At 54.3% G+C, this 16,712-nt stretch overlaps 2 protein-coding genes and 1 long non-coding RNA gene across 6 annotated transcripts in view; 1 reads left to right on the top strand and 2 right to left on the bottom strand.

The window, feature by feature from the left end:
* Positions 1–1,056, bottom strand: part of LOC135364538 (uncharacterized) — a 30,306-nt gene extending 29,250 nt beyond the window's left edge. The window contains exon 1 of the long non-coding RNA XR_010411868.1: positions 853–1,056. This is a non-coding gene — a long non-coding RNA (uncharacterized LOC135364538). The remainder of the gene's footprint in view (positions 1–852) is intronic.
* On the top strand, positions 44–8,245 carry CRELD1 (cysteine rich with EGF like domains 1). Of its 4 annotated transcripts, none has more exons than XM_045861867.3 (11): positions 44–169; positions 691–883; positions 1,117–1,199; positions 3,567–3,677; positions 4,012–4,103; positions 4,810–4,986; positions 5,071–5,166; positions 6,069–6,152; positions 6,359–6,454; positions 6,660–6,794; positions 7,603–8,245. In XM_045861867.3, the coding sequence occupies exons 2-11, from the start codon at positions 710–712 to the stop codon at positions 7,815–7,817; spliced, it is 1,263 nt and encodes a 420-aa protein (XP_045717823.1). In that variant the 5' UTR covers positions 44–169; positions 691–709; the 3' UTR covers positions 7,818–8,245. The 4 variants fall into 4 exon arrangements, with proteins under 4 accessions (XP_045717823.1, XP_045717825.1, XP_064448671.1 ...); XM_045861869.3 differs by lacking the exon at positions 44–169 and adding an exon at positions 234–256; XM_045861868.3 differs by lacking the exon at positions 44–169 and adding an exon at positions 326–491.
* A 617-nt stretch (positions 8,246–8,862) lies between these two features.
* PRRT3 (proline rich transmembrane protein 3) lies at positions 8,863–16,375 on the bottom strand. The gene is made up of 4 exons (XM_045861853.2): positions 15,999–16,375; positions 11,954–13,031; positions 11,585–11,740; positions 8,863–10,999 (listed from the first exon to the last, which is right to left on the bottom strand). The coding sequence occupies exons 2-4, from the start codon at positions 12,972–12,974 to the stop codon at positions 9,240–9,242; spliced, it is 2,937 nt and encodes a 978-aa protein (XP_045717809.2). The 5' UTR covers positions 12,975–13,031; positions 15,999–16,375; the 3' UTR covers positions 8,863–9,239.
* Positions 16,376–16,712: the final 337 nt, after the last annotated feature.

Below are 16,712 nucleotides of genomic sequence, written 5' to 3'. Positions count from 1 at the left end.
GCCGGCGGGTGGCTGACGTGAGGTGACGCAATGGCACATGGACTGCCACCATTGGCTGGGGGGCGGGCCCCGCCCCCCAGGCTGCGGAGCCGCCCGAGGCGGCACGTCTTACGCAGGCAGCGGCTGCTGCGGCGTTGGGGAGACTGAGCGGTCGGCGCCAGCGGGCTGGGTGGGTCGTCTCTTCCTCCCACGCAGCCTACGCGGGTCTGGATCCTCCCCTGCCTGCTAGCGGCCGCGCTTTTGCAGCCTGCCGGCCGTGAGCCTCACCCCCTTCTCTTCCTATCCGGATCCGGGCTCCTCCCCTCTAGACCCGGGTTCCTTTCCGGACTCCTCCCCCCCGAGACCGCCCATCCGGCCTCTACTCCGCTAGTACTTGGACTCTGACCCATTCTCCCAAATTCCGCTGATCCTGGCCCTAATAACCCATATTCAGACTTTAAAACAATGAGTTGACTTCTTCCTTGCTAAGGATTCAGGCCACCTCTCCCACGGTGAGGAGGATAACTTATTCCCGTCTTGGAATTGCAGAACAGGCTCCTTCCTCACCACTTCCCCTCCCCCGGCTGTCCCCCCAAGTCTAGCCTCCTTATAACAACACACATCTGGGCTCCCAGACCCGCGGCACCCCCGAACCAACCCTCTCCTTTCTCACCTGGCTCCTCCAGTGAGTCATTCCCATTCCCTTTACAGGTTCCCAGCCTGGGAAAAGATGGCCTCATTGCCCCGGAGGGGCCTGGTCCCACCTCTGCTCTGGGGCTTGAGTCTCTTCCTTAGCCTCCCAGGCCCCGTCTGGCTCCAACCCTCTCCGCCTCCCCATTCTTCTCCGCCAACTGAGCTGCACCCATGTCATACCTGCCGGGGACTGGTCGACAGCTTCAACAAGGTGGGTGCACCAGCAGCCTTGTGGGAGATGGCCGAACCATGATAGCACAGGGATTTGAGAGGAGTTGTGGAATGCAAGTCTGCATGAGTCAAGTACCAGCTTGGTTGCTTACTAGTTGTATGACCTTGGGCAGGTTGCCTCTCTGTGCCTCAGTCCCCTGGTCAGTGAAATACTGAAGTGCTAGAATGTGCCAGGCACTGTACTTAGCTATTACTCATGTTCTCCATTTCCAGGGCCTGGAGAGAACAATCCGGGACAACTTCGGAGGTGGAAATACTGCCTGGGAGGAGGAGAAATTGTCCAAATACAAAGACAGGTAAGGGGCTGGAGAGGTGGGTTTGTATACCTCACCTCCCAATCTCTGCTCTACTGGTGGGAGCCTAGAGACTCTCAAATATCACTGAGCATCTGTAGTACAGCAGTAAATAAGGCAAGCAAAACCCCATCTTCACGGCGCTTACATTCTAGTTGAGAAGACAGTGAATAAGTAAATAAATAATGTCATACCAAGTGAAGAACAGGAAAGCAGGGTAGACTACAGAATGGTGGGGGTGGGGTGGAGTTCAAGGTGTGACGTTTGAACAGAAACCTGAAGTGAAGAAGCAAGCTATGTGACAGGGAAGGGATTTGGACAGAGCGGGACTGAGCTTGGTGTATTTGAGAAGAGGCTGGCTGGGACTGAGTAGACGAGAGTGGTAGAACATGAAGCCAGAGTGCCTGGAAGGTCACAGAACAGTGTTTAGATTTCGTTCTGAGTGTAATGGGAAGCCATTGGAAGGTTTGGAGCAGAGAAGTGATGTGGTCTTATTTTTACCTTTAAAAGATCACTCACTGCGATGTAGCAAAATGGCTGTAGGGGCTGGAATGGAGGAAGCAGGGAGACCGTTTGGGAGCTAGTGTGGTGTCTAGTGGTGGGCATGGTGAGAACGGGTCAGATATTAGGTATATTTTGCAGCTGGACTGATAGGGCTTGATGATGGAATCATTATGGGGTAGGAGAGAAAAAGAATAACAAGTACTTACTAGGTTTTGGGCCTGAGCAATATTTTCTGGTATGGGTGAAGGTGAGGCAGGAGAGGATTTGGCAGGGGGTGGGATTAGGTGTTCTTCAACATACTGGGCTGTGATGTCCATTATACAGCCTAGTAGAGTTAAATTTAGGTGTCGGAGGTTCAGGGGAAAAGTAGGAGCTAGAAACCCGAGTTTGGGAGTCATTAGCATAAAGCCATGGGATGAGATGAGACCATGAGATGAAAGGCCTGAGTCCTAGGCTCTCCTGCTCTTCAAAGTCAAGTTAAGGAGAAGGAATCAGCAAGATTTGGAGTTAGACAGACCTGGTTGTCAGTTCTGACCCTGTGTACCCTTGGGAAGGTCACTTAACCTCTCTGAGCCTCAGTTTTCTCATCAGTAAAATGGGGATATTAATACTTGCTTTGCCTATTTCATAGGATTGTGGTAAGGATTAAACTGTGATGCCCACTAGATACAAAAGATTTTGTTATTATGTAACATTGGTCATTTTCCTTTCCCTTAATGGACCTCAGTTTCCTCATTTAGGAATGAGGGGAATGGCCAAGGATAACCCGAAGGGCACATCTAGCTGTATAATGGCTCCTGTTTTTTGTTTGTTTGGTTTTTAAGTACTCTCCTCCTATATGCCAGGCACATGCCAGACCCTTTAAATACGTAATATATGTGTGTATGTATATATGTATTTTTAAAAAATTTATCGTAGTAAAATATATATAATGTAAAATTTACCACTGGAGACATTTAGTACATTTACAGTGTTTTGCAACCTTTACCACTGTCTCATTCCAGACCATTTTTAATCACCCCACAAAGGAACTTCTTACCTATTAAGCAGTCACTCCCCATTCTCCCCTTCCCCCAGCCCCTGGCAACCATTACTCTGCTGTCTGTGTTTGTGGATTTGCTGATTCCATTGGAATCTACATGTGTCTGGCTTCTTTCACTTAGTGTATTGTTTTCAAGGTTCGTCCATAACAGAACATATGTCAGTAGTTCATTCCTTTTGAAAGCTTAATAATATTTCATTGTATGGGTTTACCACATTTTGCTTATTCGTTTTTTAGTTGATGAACATGTGGGTTGTCTCTACCTTTTGGCTATTGTATATAGTATTGCTACAAATGTTTGTGTACAAGTTTTTGTTAGAACACCTGTTTTCCATTCCTTGGGGTATATAACCAGGAGTGGAATTACTGATTCATATGGTAATCCCATGTGTAACCTACTGAGGAAGCCAAACTGTTTTCCACAGTGGCTGCACCATTTTTCTTTCCCATCTTCAACGTAGGAGGGTTCTAATTTCTCCACATGCTTGCCAACACTTGTTATGTGATGTATTTTTAATCACATATACCCAGCAAGGGTATTATATTCCATTGTGCAAATGCAGGAACTGAGGTATCCTACAACAAATCCGCAGGGCAGATATTGTCTCCATTTTACAGATGAGAAAACAGAGGTTCAGGAGAGGTTAAGTGACTTGCCCAAGGTCACTCAACTAGATTCAAACCCAGTATCTGACTCCCCAAATCAGTACGCCCTCTCGCCTTCCCTTTGATGTCATGGCATGAGGGGGGTGGGAGAGGAGACCCTAAAGGAGGGTGGTGGATGGGGTAGAACATAGTCCTATCACCCCAACCTGTCTGGTCAGCGAGACCCGCCTGGTAGAGGTGCTTGAGAGCGTGTGCAGCAAGTCAGACTTTGAGTGCCACCGCCTGCTGGAGCTGAGTGAGGAACTGGTGGAGAGCTGGTGGTTTCACAAGTGAGTTGCTGGGGCGCTTCCCAGGGAGGGGGCCACAGGCAGGGCCTGATGGTAAAGGAGGGGGTTGCATGCTTGGGTCTATGTCCTGGTTTGGCTCCTTCTTCCAAACCTAGATCTGCTAAGGACTTGGGGGGGGGGATCCAGGTTCTCACTCTGAGCTTCAGTTTACTCCTCTGCCAAATGGGGAGAGGGTGTTGGTCAGGTAGCCTTATGGGTCTTCTATCCAAGGTGGGTTGTATCACAGATTCTTTGGGAGGCTGGGGGCTGGGCAGCAACTCTGGCACAGTCTCAGCCCCCCTTACTGTCATCCCCACCCCACCCCCACCCCCTTCAGGCAGCATGAAGCCCCAGACCTCTTCCAGTGGCTCTGCTCAGATTCCCTGAAGCTCTGCTGCCCCTCAGGCACCTTCGGGCCCTCCTGCCTTCGTGAGTTTTCAAGCTCCTCTCGGGGTATCAGAGGGGACTGCCAAAGCCAGGGATCCAGTCCTGGCTCTGTCCTATAGCTGGCTGTGTGAGCCCAGGTTGCTCAGATAATTTCTCTGGACGTTAGTTACCTGCTTCACAGGGCTGTTGAGATGAGCAAATCAGGGGGGAATGGCTGTGAAAAAAAGATAAGAGGGCTAGACAGTCAGATGGGACTGGGGTTTTTATCATGCCTGTGAGAAATGCCCCCACCCCCACCCCCATTTCCCATGCCTGGATCAGATCAGGCCCATCCCCTGGACTAAAGTGACCTCCCTGGGGACAGGCAGGTGCTGCTCTGAAGCCCCCATGGTCACCTTTTTCTACACACAGTCCTGAGGGAGGAGCTGTACCTACTACCAGCCCCTTTTAGAAAAATCTGTCTGGAAGCTTCAGATAAACACTTAGTGACACAAAGAATAAAAAATAAATAAACTGAAAACAAACAAAAAAGGGAGTTAGTGACAAAGATGATTAATTCAGTCTTTCTAAAAGGAAAGATCTGTAAATAATCTGTTCCACAGGAGGATATTGGTTAACAACGTGCCACACAAAGTATTATGCCATGAAAATTAAGTTTCCTCTCCAAAAATGTTTAATGATATGGGGGAATATTCTCTGTATTCACGATTGTATTTGTGATGTTACCTGGTTTGGTGTCTGCCCACAGCCTGTCCTGGGGGCGCAGAGAAGCCCTGCGGTGGCTACGGGCAGTGTGAAGGGGAAGGGACGCGAGGGGGCAGCGGGCACTGTGACTGCCAAGCCGGCTACGGGGGCGAGGCCTGTGGCCAGTGTGGCCTCGGCTACTTTGAGGCCGAGCGCAACTCCAGCCATCTGGTATGTTCGGGTAGGTAGCCAAGAGGTGCGGGGCTGGGCAGGAGCAGATGGGGTGCCTGTCTGCCCATCCTCACACTTTCCCCGTTGCCCCCAGCTTGTTTTGGCCCCTGTGCCCGCTGCTCTGGACCTGAGGAATCAAACTGTTTACAGTGCAAGAAGGGCTGGGCCCTGCATCACCTCAAGTGTGTAGGTGAGTGAGGCCTGGCCCTAGGTGTGGGGAGGTGGTCCCCATCAACACACACATCTCTGGGCTAGACCACCACAGTCCCCATCTTCATGGAGATCTCAACTTGGTTGGAAAGGCAGGCAGTTAGATTACAGACTCATCTTTGTGCAGTTAGAGATGTCCCTGAGCCAGCTCTGTGGTGGTGGGGAATCAGGAAAGGCTTCTTGGAGGAGGTATCACTTCGGCCGAGTCTTGAAAATTGAGGAAAGGATTAGCCAGGAAAATGAAGATACTTAACTTGGGGTCAGGAAGCCTGGGTTCAAGACTTGGTTTGGTCTCTGTCCTGCTATTTATATAGACGAGAGTAAAGGCTAAGCTGCTATAACAAAAAGATCACCAAAGACTGTGGCTTAAAGAATATAGAGGTTTATTTTTATCTCTTATCACAGTCTCGAAACAAGTGGTCCAGGTTGGCAAGGAAGTTCTGCTTGTTAGAATCATTCAGGGACCTAGTACTTCCTGTCTTACTGTGTGGTCATCCCCTGGGGATGTTTCTGTTGTTCGAGGTTGGGTTACAGGTACCCCCATGTTCCCAGACCTGACACTCAGGAAGTGAGAAAGGGAAGAAAGTGCATGGAGGAGTCCAATTCTGTAGTTTTAAGGCCGAGCTAAAAGTGGAGCACATCACTTCTGTTTACATCCTGTTGGCCAGAACTCAGGTTCAGGCCACACTTAGCTTTGAGGCAGATTAGAAAACGCAGTCTCTGGCTGGGCGGCCCGAAGCCCAGCGGCATCCGTGCATCCGCACAGCCCGCGCTCTCGGGCCCACTGTCAGTGTGGGCAGGTCCACTCCCCGACAACGCTGCCTCAGCTTCCCTGCCAGCGCAGTAGGGACTGAAATTCCCACCTTGCTGGCCTCTCTGCAGACATCGACGAGTGTGGCACAGAGCGAGCCAGCTGTGGAGCCGACCAGTTCTGTGTGAACACGGAGGGCTCCTATGAGTGCCGAGGTAAGTGCCAATCCTGTAGGGGAGGGGTGTGGGGAGGGTAGGAGGAGCTGCTCCATGCCTTTCCCCCCGAATTTCTGCCTTCTCAGGCACCGACCCATCCCCTCCCCTCCCACTCCCGACCTCTTCTGGTCTAGGGCTTCCCCCTCCGTAATCCACACTGGGCCCAAGGGCAGCTCTCAGCCTTTTCTCTCCTCTTCCTTCTCCAGACTGTTCCCAGGCCTGCCTGGGCTGCATGGGGGCAGGGCCAGGCCGCTGTAAGAAGTGTAGCCCTGGCTACCAGCAGGTGGGCTCCAAGTGTCTCGGTGAGTCTCCTGCCAGCGGGGCGCAGACACCGGGCAGTGCCTTGCCCACCACGAACTGAGAACAGCTGGGGGCATATGGACAGGGCATGGGAAGGAAGGGTGGAATGTTGTCTGGAGTGTCTGGATGTGAGTGAGATGGGAGTCAGGGCTGCTGTGTGTGGGACCCTGGCAGTGGGGGCCTGACCCCGCCTCACCCTCCCTCCAGATGTAGACGAATGTGAGACAAAGGTGTGTCCAGGAGAGAACCAGCAGTGTGAGAACACCGAGGGCAGCTATCGCTGTGTCTGTGCCGAGGGCTACAAAGAGATCGAGGGCATCTGTGTGAAGGAGCAGATCCCAGGTGAGCCCCCTAGTGGCCCCCAGAAGCCTTAGGAGGGGAGGTGCTCATCCAAGGGGCAGGCAGGCAAGCCCCTTCTCCAGGCAACCACAGGCCCTGCCCGATCCCCACGGCCACGCCGCCCCGGAGAGGCTGCACTGAGACCCAAACCCTACATCTTATTCCAGGCTGACTTTTAGCCACCTCACACCTCCCAAGGTAGAAAGAAAATCCCACTTGGTGTCAAATCACCCTACCTCCATTCTTATCTGTCCAGTGGGACCAGTCCTTGCCCTGGACTGCTGAGAGCGGTCGCAGGCCGTAGGTGTGATGAGATGAAGGACAATCACAGTGATGACAATAGGTACCACTTGCACAGCTCTCACCGTGTGTCAGATGCTATTCCAAGCATGTTGCATGTATTAACGTCCTTCACTTTTAAAACAAATCCAGTGTTGTTAGCGTTATTCTCATCCTCATTTTACACAGCGGAAACTAGGATGCAGAGAGATGAAATAACTTGCCCAGGGCCACATGACAAGCAGGTCGCAGAACTGGGAGTCCCAAGCCAGGCAGTCTGGCTCTGGAGCTGGGCCTAGTACACATGCTCTGTCCCGACTTGCCTACTACATGGCCTTGGGCAAACCTCTTTCCTTTTCTGAGCCTCAGTGTCCCACTTAGTGAGATAGGGATGACTGCCCCTGTTGGAGTTGTTCTCAGCAGTGAATGACATCGTGCGCCAGGCGGGCAGGTATGTGGCAGCAGTGATGAGGTATGTGGGAAGCTCCAGGAATAGGAGAGGAGTAACAGGTGCTTCTCTTGTTCTTCACAGAGTCAGCTGGCTTCTTCTCGGAGATGACAGAGGACGAGCTGGTGGTGCTGCAGCAGATGTTCTTTGGGGTCATCATCTGTGCGTTGGCCACACTGGCCGCCAAGGGCGACTTGGTCTTCACCGCCATCTTCATTGGGGCTGTGGCGGCCATGACTGGCTACTGGTTGTCGGAGCGCAGTGACCGTGTGCTGGAGGGCTTCATCAAGGGCAGATAATCCCTGCCACACCTGCAGGATCTCCTCCGATCCAGGCTGTCTCCAGAGGTCAGGCCTCTCTCCCGCCTGGACACTTGAGGCAGCTTGCTTTATATTTGAGCGGGGTAAGCATACCCTACCCACCAGGCCTGGGCAGGTGAGGCCCTTGGGGTGAAAAAGTAGCTCTAAATATGGATGCCTTGAGATCCTGGCCTGGGGGAAGTGGGCAGGCTTCACAACATGTGTGAATTTTTAAAAAGTATCTCCTTGCGATGGCTGCTGATGGGCTTTGGCCCCTGCCCAGGATGAGGGGGGTTCCCTCCAGGGGCGGGCCCGTCACAGCCCCTCCTGCCAGCAGCATGCCACAAGTTCCTGTCCCGTACTCACGCCCTGCCCCTCAGCCACTGGTTATTTATTCATCTCAGGAAATAAAGGTCTTGGAAAAGAGAGACGCTTCAGTCTCCCTGCCTGCCTCCTACTCCCCATCGGTTGGCCTGAGCTACTGAGAGCCCCTGCCCTTGGGGAAACTTTTGAAAACCCTGGGAAACTGAGGGCTATCCTGATGGATGAGCAGTAGAGGGAGGACAGAGAGGCTTGGCCTAAAGTAGTGTTAGGAGAAGGGGGATGGAGGAACCAGGCTTTGGAGTGGGACTCCTGGGTTCAGTGCCAGCTATCATTTGCCAAAAGACCCTGGACAAATGACTTTTGTCTCTGAACTTCACTCTTCCCATCTCTAAAACGGGCATGGTAATGCTTTCAACTCAGGCTTAATATGAGAAGTAAGATGATGGATGTGAAGAGCTGAAGACAGTGCACGACAGACAGATGTGCTATGAAATATTGGTAGCCGTTACTCCAGAAGCCTCCCAGGGTCAGCACAGCGTATGGCCAATGGTACTGGAATAGCCTTGTAAGGTGACAGACGGCAGCTACACTTGTGGTGTAGCTTTCCTTTTTAAGTCATCCCCTCCCCAACATACACAGAGAGGACTTGGGACTGCTGGAGGGTGGGGACTGCTACCTCTTCTCTGAACAGGATCCTGGCATGGCCAGAGGGAGGCATGAGCCAACTCCTAAGGGTTTATTTCTTTGGCACAAAGAGGAAGGTCATTCTGGACAAGCAAGCCTCATCTCTCCACACTGGGGAGCCTGGAGGGGTGTCTGGGGGTTCATGGACCCCATATCCCACACCCAAATCCATGCATGTCCACCCTGTATTCCGCATAAGTTACAGACTCTGTGCAAAATACCCGCTGGGGAAAAAAAAAAAAAGATTAAAAAAAACAAACAAAAGAACGGGGGTAGGTTCATGCCCGGCTGTTTCCAGGGGTGGCTGTCAGGTGGAAGCCCGGGAATGCCAGTTTTTGAAATGTTCCTCTGTCCTAATGGGCCACGCCATATGGCCATCGAGGGTGGGGCCCTGGTCCTGCATTTCTGGACCCCTCAGAGCTCAATGGTGTCACTGGAGGCGCTGCGGGAGTCCCCGGGCTTGCAGCGAGGCTGGACCTCGCTCTCAGGTTCCCCGGGCCGGGCGGGGGGCGGGGCAGGGGCTGGGGCAGGCAGTAGCTGCACCGTGCTGGGCAGCTCATCCAGGGGCAGACTGTCCACCGATGACAGCCCGTGACGCCACGGGTTCCAGCTGATCTTGAGCGAGCCCCGGGAAAAGCTGTCCATGGAGCTGCGAGAAGCCGCCCCGTCAGGGTCATCGGCGACGTGTGGCGGGACCGGGCCGCGCACGCGCACGTCGCTGAGAGAGTGGCAGCGGCCTCGCAGGAGCGAAGAGCCGGCGCCGTCGAGCTCGGCGTCGGGGTGGCTGCCCCGCCGCGGCAGCAGCGCGCCCCCAGGCGGCGGGGAGGCCAGGCCGCGCAGGCCGCAGCGCCGGAATACGCTGTCTCGCACCAAGTGCTCTCGGAAGAGCGCAGCGTCGATGCTGCGGCTCAGGTTGATGGGTGATGGCGGCCGCAGGTCCAGCTCGCTCATCGACGGCGCCGGCCCCACGCTGTTGCGGGACAGTCCCGGGCCACCCTGGGGGCCGCGGCCCAAAGACGCAGCCGAGCCCCAGGCGCCTGAACTGGGCGTGGCAGGCGGCCCACCCTCCGCGGGGTTGCGGATGAGGCTCTTGCTGATGTCCAAGCCGCCTGCGCCGACGCCACTGGGCCCCGCATAGCAGTTGTTGGGTCGCTCAGGCACCTCACTCTTGCCCGAGGGCGTGGGGCACGCCAGGCGGAGCAACTTCGCCCAGCAAGCGTGCTCCGTGGGCGGCCGGGGCCGCACGGCGGCCACAGCGGCCAGCGCCAGGGTGAGGGCCCATGTCAGCTCCAGCAGGCGCAGCCAGAAGTGGACGCCCCACCAGGCCCACGAAAAGCGACCCACCCGGCCTGGGCCCGGGTATAGCCAGAGCGCAGCCGCCAGCTGCAAGCCACTGGCCAGCAGCCCCAGCGCGCCCGCCACGGCCAGCAGCCGCGGGCCCGGGCTGGCATCCCAGCCCCGAGGCCCGTCCAGCAGGCGGCGACGGCAAAGGCAGAGCGTGCCCAGAGACACGGTCGCGCCCCAGGCGCACGACAAGCCCTGAGCCAGGAGGTTGAGCGCAGGACTCACCGACAGCAGGTCAGTAGTCAGCAACCCCACGCCGTGCACCAACGCCAACGCTCCCAGCAGGAGCGGGCTCTGCAGCTGCTGTGGCAGCCCCGCGCCCAGCCCGAGCAGGGTCAGGGCCGCCAGCGCAGTGAGCAGCAAGGGGAAGGGCAGGTTGTAGAGTACCAGGCCGGCGCGTAAGCCCAGACGTGCCTGAGAGCCGTACGGGTCGGCGAGCATGTAGGCAGATCGAAGCCCAGATGCTAGGAGCACCAGCACGGCCGCCACCAGAGCCAGCCGCGGCCCCGCAGGGGCGGCTGCCAGGGAGGCCAGTGCCAACAATGCGGGCAACAGGAAGAGCACCCCCACCCCATAGACGTGCAGCTCCCAGGAAAAGCTCAGCACCCGCCGCAGGGGACCCCAGCGCAGAGGGGGTGCGGTGGCATTGGCCGGGGGACTGGTGGCTGGGGCTGATGCCACGGAGCTGGCTGAGGGCTCCGGAGGGGGTGGCTGGCCCAGGGCGCGCTGCGTGGTGACCCGAATGAGGCCCCGGCGTGACGTCGAGGGGGCCTGGACTGGGGGTGCTGGGGGATGGCTTTGGGGACGCCCCGGCCACTCCTCGGCTTCATCTGCAATAACAATATCAAAATAGCCCTTTGAAAAGTGCTTTTGATTTTTCACACTCTCTAGTATGGTGGGCAAGTTATTTAACTTTTCTAAGCACATCTATAAAATGGGGATGGTAATAGCGCCTACCTCATTGGGTTGTGGGGAGGATTAAGTGTTTAGCATAGTGCCCAACACCCAGTAATGTTAAACGATGTGACCTACCGCTTGTACTAATAATGTACCAGCAGTTCTCAGCATTGGCTGCCCATTAGAATCACCTGGAGACCAAGTGAATCAGAATTCCTTGCGATGGGGCCTGGGTATTGGAATTTTAAAAAATCTCCTCCACTGATTTGCAGGGGTTAGAGAAACTGCACTAAATATATCCAAGTCACATTTAAGAATATTCTAGCCCCCAAAGGGCAAATGACTTGTCCCAGAGTACCCAGTGAGCATTAGTTTATTTATCCTGAGTTTTTTGAAGGAAGTCCTGGCCAGTTCCTTTAAGCAGGTGTTTGTCCCCATTCACTCCCTCCATAAACCCCACACAGGTTTTTAGTTATTAGAGTACCCACTGTCTCCCAAACCCCTAGCCATGCCCTCACCTGGCTGCAGGGCCCCCACAGGGCTCTCTGTTCGATTTGTAGCTGGGCCAGGGTCCAAGGGGCCAGGGATGAGGGACTTGGGGGTACCTGGGGTCTCCAATGCTCCTCTCACCCGCTGGGGGGAGATAGGGTCTGCTCCATTCATTGCTGCTATTTCTGAAATAACAAAAGCAGTCATCACTTTGCCTGACCTTCCAGCAGTCCCCAAGGTCTAATCCCCCAAAAGGGAGGCACAATCACCCTCATTTGCCAGAATGAGGAAAATGGTACCCAGATGGACCAGAGGTCACACAGAAACTGGGGCATCCAGTTACCCTGTAACACTGTCCCCCTCCCAGCACTGCTCAGCACCCTCACGTTGATACCCACCTGGCTTAGACCCATCAGGTGTCTCTGTGGCAGGGGGACCTGAGGGCTGGGGTCTTGGTGAGTCCCTAACATCAGGAAGATCAGCCTGTTTGGGCGAGGGGCTTGGAAGACTGACTTCCCAGGTCTCTTCACCTCTGGTCTTCTTGGGGAGCTCAATTGGCAGCTCCTCAGCAGGAGGAAGGCTTTTGGTCAATACCAGGTGTGGCTGGGACCGAGGCTCCTGAGAGGATGCCACCTCAGCTGGGGATACCAAGCCAACATGAGGGACCGCTGGATCCTGTTGGGTGAAGAGGGGGCCTCGAGCTGCCTCCTGGAAGTCCTCACCCCCACCCTGTTCTTCCAGCACTGGCCTCCTGGTAGTTCCCAAGTGGGGAGCAAGAGTGTGAGGAGGGCCCTGGTGCTCTAAGGGGGATATCTCTGAGACTCTGATCATGGCTTTGTCCACCAGACCCTCATCTCTAGGTGGTCGTTGCTCCACTTGGCCTCCAGGCTCCTCTGGCCCTGGGGAGGGAGGAACTGTGGCTATCCTAAGTTGGAGTCTGGGAGTTATGGGGATGAAAGTGAGATGGGGGAGGCCTACTGGATGGGGGGCTGGTGCTTCTTGCTCTATAGGCTCCTGTGAGTCAGGAGGTCCTGTCCAGCCATGAGAACTTGACCCTCGAGCCATCTGGAGGTCATCAGTTACTGGGAGTCCTCCTCTCTGAGCCCTGTGGGATGCTTTAGGTCCATGCAGGGCTGGGCCAAGGGGAGAGTCTGCAGGCTCCTCGGGTACTTTCTCGGCAGGGGCCTGGGGAACATTGGAGTTCCAGGGGCTCTCATCCCTGGACTTCTCCCAGAGGAAGTCGCGGGCCTGGGGCTCTGTGCCCATAGGGCCCTGGGGGTGGTCTCCTGGGATCAGATGTGGTTCCGAGTCCTCAAGTGGCTTGGGAAGGCCCTGGCCAAGGGCAGGGCCAGCCCCCTGGGACAGCAGCAGCCACAGCAGTAGGGGGCCACGGACACGGCCCCACGGGCTGGGAGCCATGGTCCACTCTGATGCCTGGGCCCAGAACACTCAACGTCCAGTCCTCTCTGGATGAGCCTGAAACAAGGAGAAGGGGGATGACTTGTGAACACTGGGAGTGCCCATAGATGCCCCAAGAGGGATGGTGGGAAAGAAAGAAGAGAGACACGAGAAACTCCCCTTCCCGCAGCCCCTTCCTGTTCAACCTCTTCATGCTGCCCAGAGTGACCTTTTAAAACTGCATCTCTGGTCATGCCACTTGCCCTACTTCAAAACCTTCAATGGCTCCCCATCACCCTCAGGAAAGAATATAAGTTCCTCTCCTAGCCTTCCAAGGCCACACCAGGCTGCTCACCTATCCTTCAATACCCACTGGGCTGTTCAATGCCCCAATCCTTTGCTCCTGCTGTTCCCTCAGCCTGGAATGCCCTCTCTCTTCTCCTTCACTGGCTGAAATCCTGTTTTTTTAATGATTTTATTTTATTATTTATTTGACAGAGAGAGCGAGAGAGCACAAGCAGGGGGTGGGGCAGAGGGAGAGGGAGAAGCAGACTCTCCGCTGAGCAGAGACCCCGATGTGTGGCTGGATCCCAGGACTCTGGGATGCTTAAGCTACTGAGCCACCCAGATGCCCTCTGAAATCCTATCTTCAAAGGCCTGGCTCAAATATCAGAGAGGTGGAGAGGGAGAGGGACAGAGCGATCTGGGTTTGAATCCCAGCTTTGCCATTTCCTGGGTGAGTTACTTCACCTCTCCAAATTGTGTTTTTTTCCATCAGTAAAATGGGTACCTAACTCAAAGGAGCTCTTACAAAACTTACCTAACAAAACACATTATAGGCCAGGCCCATAATAGGGGTTTAATAAGCATTAGAGCCCTTTTGCTTTTCCCTTTGTCCAGAAAGCTTTCTTTCCCACCAGCCCCCTTCACTATTTCAACAAATAATTTGAACGCATACTCTGTGCCAGGCCCTGGGGATAAAGCCGTGAACAGACCGACAAGATTCCTGCCCTCACGGAGCTGGCATTCTAGGGTAAGAGACAGACAATGACTAGTTTTAAATAAGGGGAGCTATGAAGAAAATAAAACAGGGTTAAGAGACAGACGGATGGGGGGCTACTTTACACAGTGGGTAGCAGGAGGCCTCTCTGGGGTAACATTTAAGCTAGATGCTGAATGAGAAGGAGCCAGCCATTTGAAGATATGGGGGAAAAGTATTTGGCAAAGGGAACAGAAAGTGCTAAGGCCCTGATGCAGAATGAACAAGTGAATTCAAGAAATGAAAAGGCTAGTGTGGCTGGAGCATAGCAAATGAAAGAGAAAGTAGCAGAGGGAGATAAAATCAGGAAGGTAGGGCTAGATCACAAGGGGCTTTGTAAACCACAGGGAGGCACCTGGATTTTATTCTAAGTATCACAGAAAGCCAATGCAGATGTTAAGCATGGGGGCAACAAGGTCTGGTAAGAGGGGCTCTTGGGTGGCTCAGTCGATTAAGCGTCCGTTTCTTGGCTTCGGCTCATGTCATGATCTCAGGGTCGTGAGATCAAGCCCCACGTTGGGATCCATGGTTAGCACAGAATCTGCTTGAGATTCTTTCCCTCTCCCTCTGCCCCACTCGTACGCACAAACGCGCTCTCTCAAAGAAAATAAATAAATAAGATCTTTAAAAGGGGGAGAGAGGCCAGTCCAGAAATCCAGGTAAGATATGATGGTGGCTCTTTTCAGCTTAGACATTTCTTTCCCTGATACCCCCTCTACCCTTTCCCATCACTCTGGCCACATAATGTAATCTCCTGTCTCCTCCACTGGCCTAGGGCTTCTCAAGGGCTGCATCTGCATCTTTATTTCTTATCTCCAGCCCCCTGCATATGCCTGGCCCCAGGTAGATATCCCCTAAAGGTTCCTCTTCCCGAGAGTCCCTAGTTAAGCCAGGGAGGCTGGAAGGGACCCGATGGCTAGGAGACAGAGGGCAGGAGCACAGCAACCATGAGAGAAGAGAGGCCGGGGTGTGTTTCGGAGCAGAAGCCCTGCTCCTTTTCTCCCTGGGAAGCAGGTGTGCCCAGAGCTCCCTGGCTCCTCATCCTTGGTGGTTCACATGCACCTTGAGAAGCCAATGAAAACTCCAGGAAATGCCCAGGTTCATCAAAGGTTGTGGACAATTTCAGGGGGTTCAAAGATCTCTTAAACCCATCCCCCAAACTGAGTTTAGATTCTGCCTTAAAGTCTTGTTAGTTCATTTCTCAAATGTTCACTGAGCCCCATGCTCTGCTCCTGGCCCAAATTAGGTGCTGGGGACCCGCAGAGAAGCCTCAGTTGGTGTCAGGAGTTGGGGCCAGCTGAGGAGGAAGGACTGAACGGCCACTAACGCATGTCCTGGTTAATAATAGTGCTCCTGTGTTGAGCACTTACCCAGTTAGGCTCCTGCGCTAAGATTAGCTGCGTGTCCTCCATGTCATCCAACCCTCCAAACCCAAGCAGGTGTGGGTATAACCATATCATAGGGGAAGAAAGCGAGGTTCAGAGAGGTTTAGCAAATCGCCCAAGGTCACACAGCCAGCGAATGGCCACACGAGGCGTTGTGAAACCCGCAATGGCTCATTTTGAACAGGGGGTCCAAAAGCTTTCCAGAGGAGACAGTTGATTAGGCCTTCAATAAGCATATGCCATCTGCTCACCACCCGCAATTCAAACGAGATGTAGGCATCTGTGGACAAGGAGGGGGCTGCCCAGTCCTGGGTTCCCGCTACAGGAGAGATTTTTTGGGTGGTGGGGTGAGGGATGGGGGTATCTCTCTGCCCTAGGGACTGGGGAGAGGCCGGCCTGGGGGCAGGGCGAGGGCCGCCGCAGGGCAGCCTCGGGAGCTGGTCCATCTCGGGTTACCTCTCCTCCTCTGGCTTCTCTCCGCTGGCTCCGCGCCTTCCCGCAGTGTCCCGGGTGGGGGTGGGAGCTGGTGCAGGCCCTGCCACTCGTGCCCAGAAAGGGGGCTGCCGGCCACGCTCCCTGCCTGGGCCCCGCCATCGCCCCCTCCCTGGGCCAGCTCCTCACCTGGGCGCCGCGCCGGCAGCCCCCGCGTTCACCTTGCGCGCGTCCCTGCAGCCGCTCGCCGCGCCGCATCCTCCGAGATGCTCAGACTTGGCTAACAGAGCCCGGCGCTGCCGATCGCGGAGCCCGCCCACAGGAAGGCCATCCCCGCTTAACCCTTTCCCCTTAGGGGTGGATTCTTCTCCCAGGCCCGACCTCCCCTCTCACAGAGATTCTCAGGGCTAAGAGGGGAACCGAGGTACCTCCGAGAGATTTGGAAATCCCTTCCGCAGCATCCCTGAATAAGGGACAGCCAATCCTGGTTTGCACACCCCATGGGACGTGGAGCTCACTTCCTTTATACATACATACATACATATATATATATAGGGATACATACACACATACCTACCTATAGGGAAATCCTACCTACAGCTTGCTGTTTATCCCTCAGATCTTTTTCTTTATTTTATTTTACTTTTTTAAATTAGTTTCAGAGGTAGCTTCAGATCTTTTTCAATGCACAGTCACATATACGTTTTAAATAGAAATGAGATCATACTGTACATACTGTTCTGTAACTTGCCTTTTTTCTCTTCACTGTGAAATATATCCTGGCACATTTTCCATGTAAATTTCTACAGATCCATCTTATTTCTTGTATCTGCTGTTAAGAACTGAAGCATATAGGCAGCCTGTAATTTTTTATTGATGCAGTCCTGAGGTTGGACATGTAAA

Source organism: Mirounga angustirostris, unplaced genomic scaffold (genome assembly GCF_029215605.1).
Source record: "Mirounga angustirostris isolate CCGP_5_RB_7025 unplaced genomic scaffold, mMirAng1.0.hap1 SCAF_1, whole genome shotgun sequence".
Lineage (NCBI taxonomy): Eukaryota > Metazoa > Chordata > Mammalia > Carnivora > Phocidae > Mirounga > Mirounga angustirostris.
The sequence above is the reverse complement of the archived record's forward strand: the minus strand, read 5'-3'. Positions and strand labels throughout refer to the sequence as shown.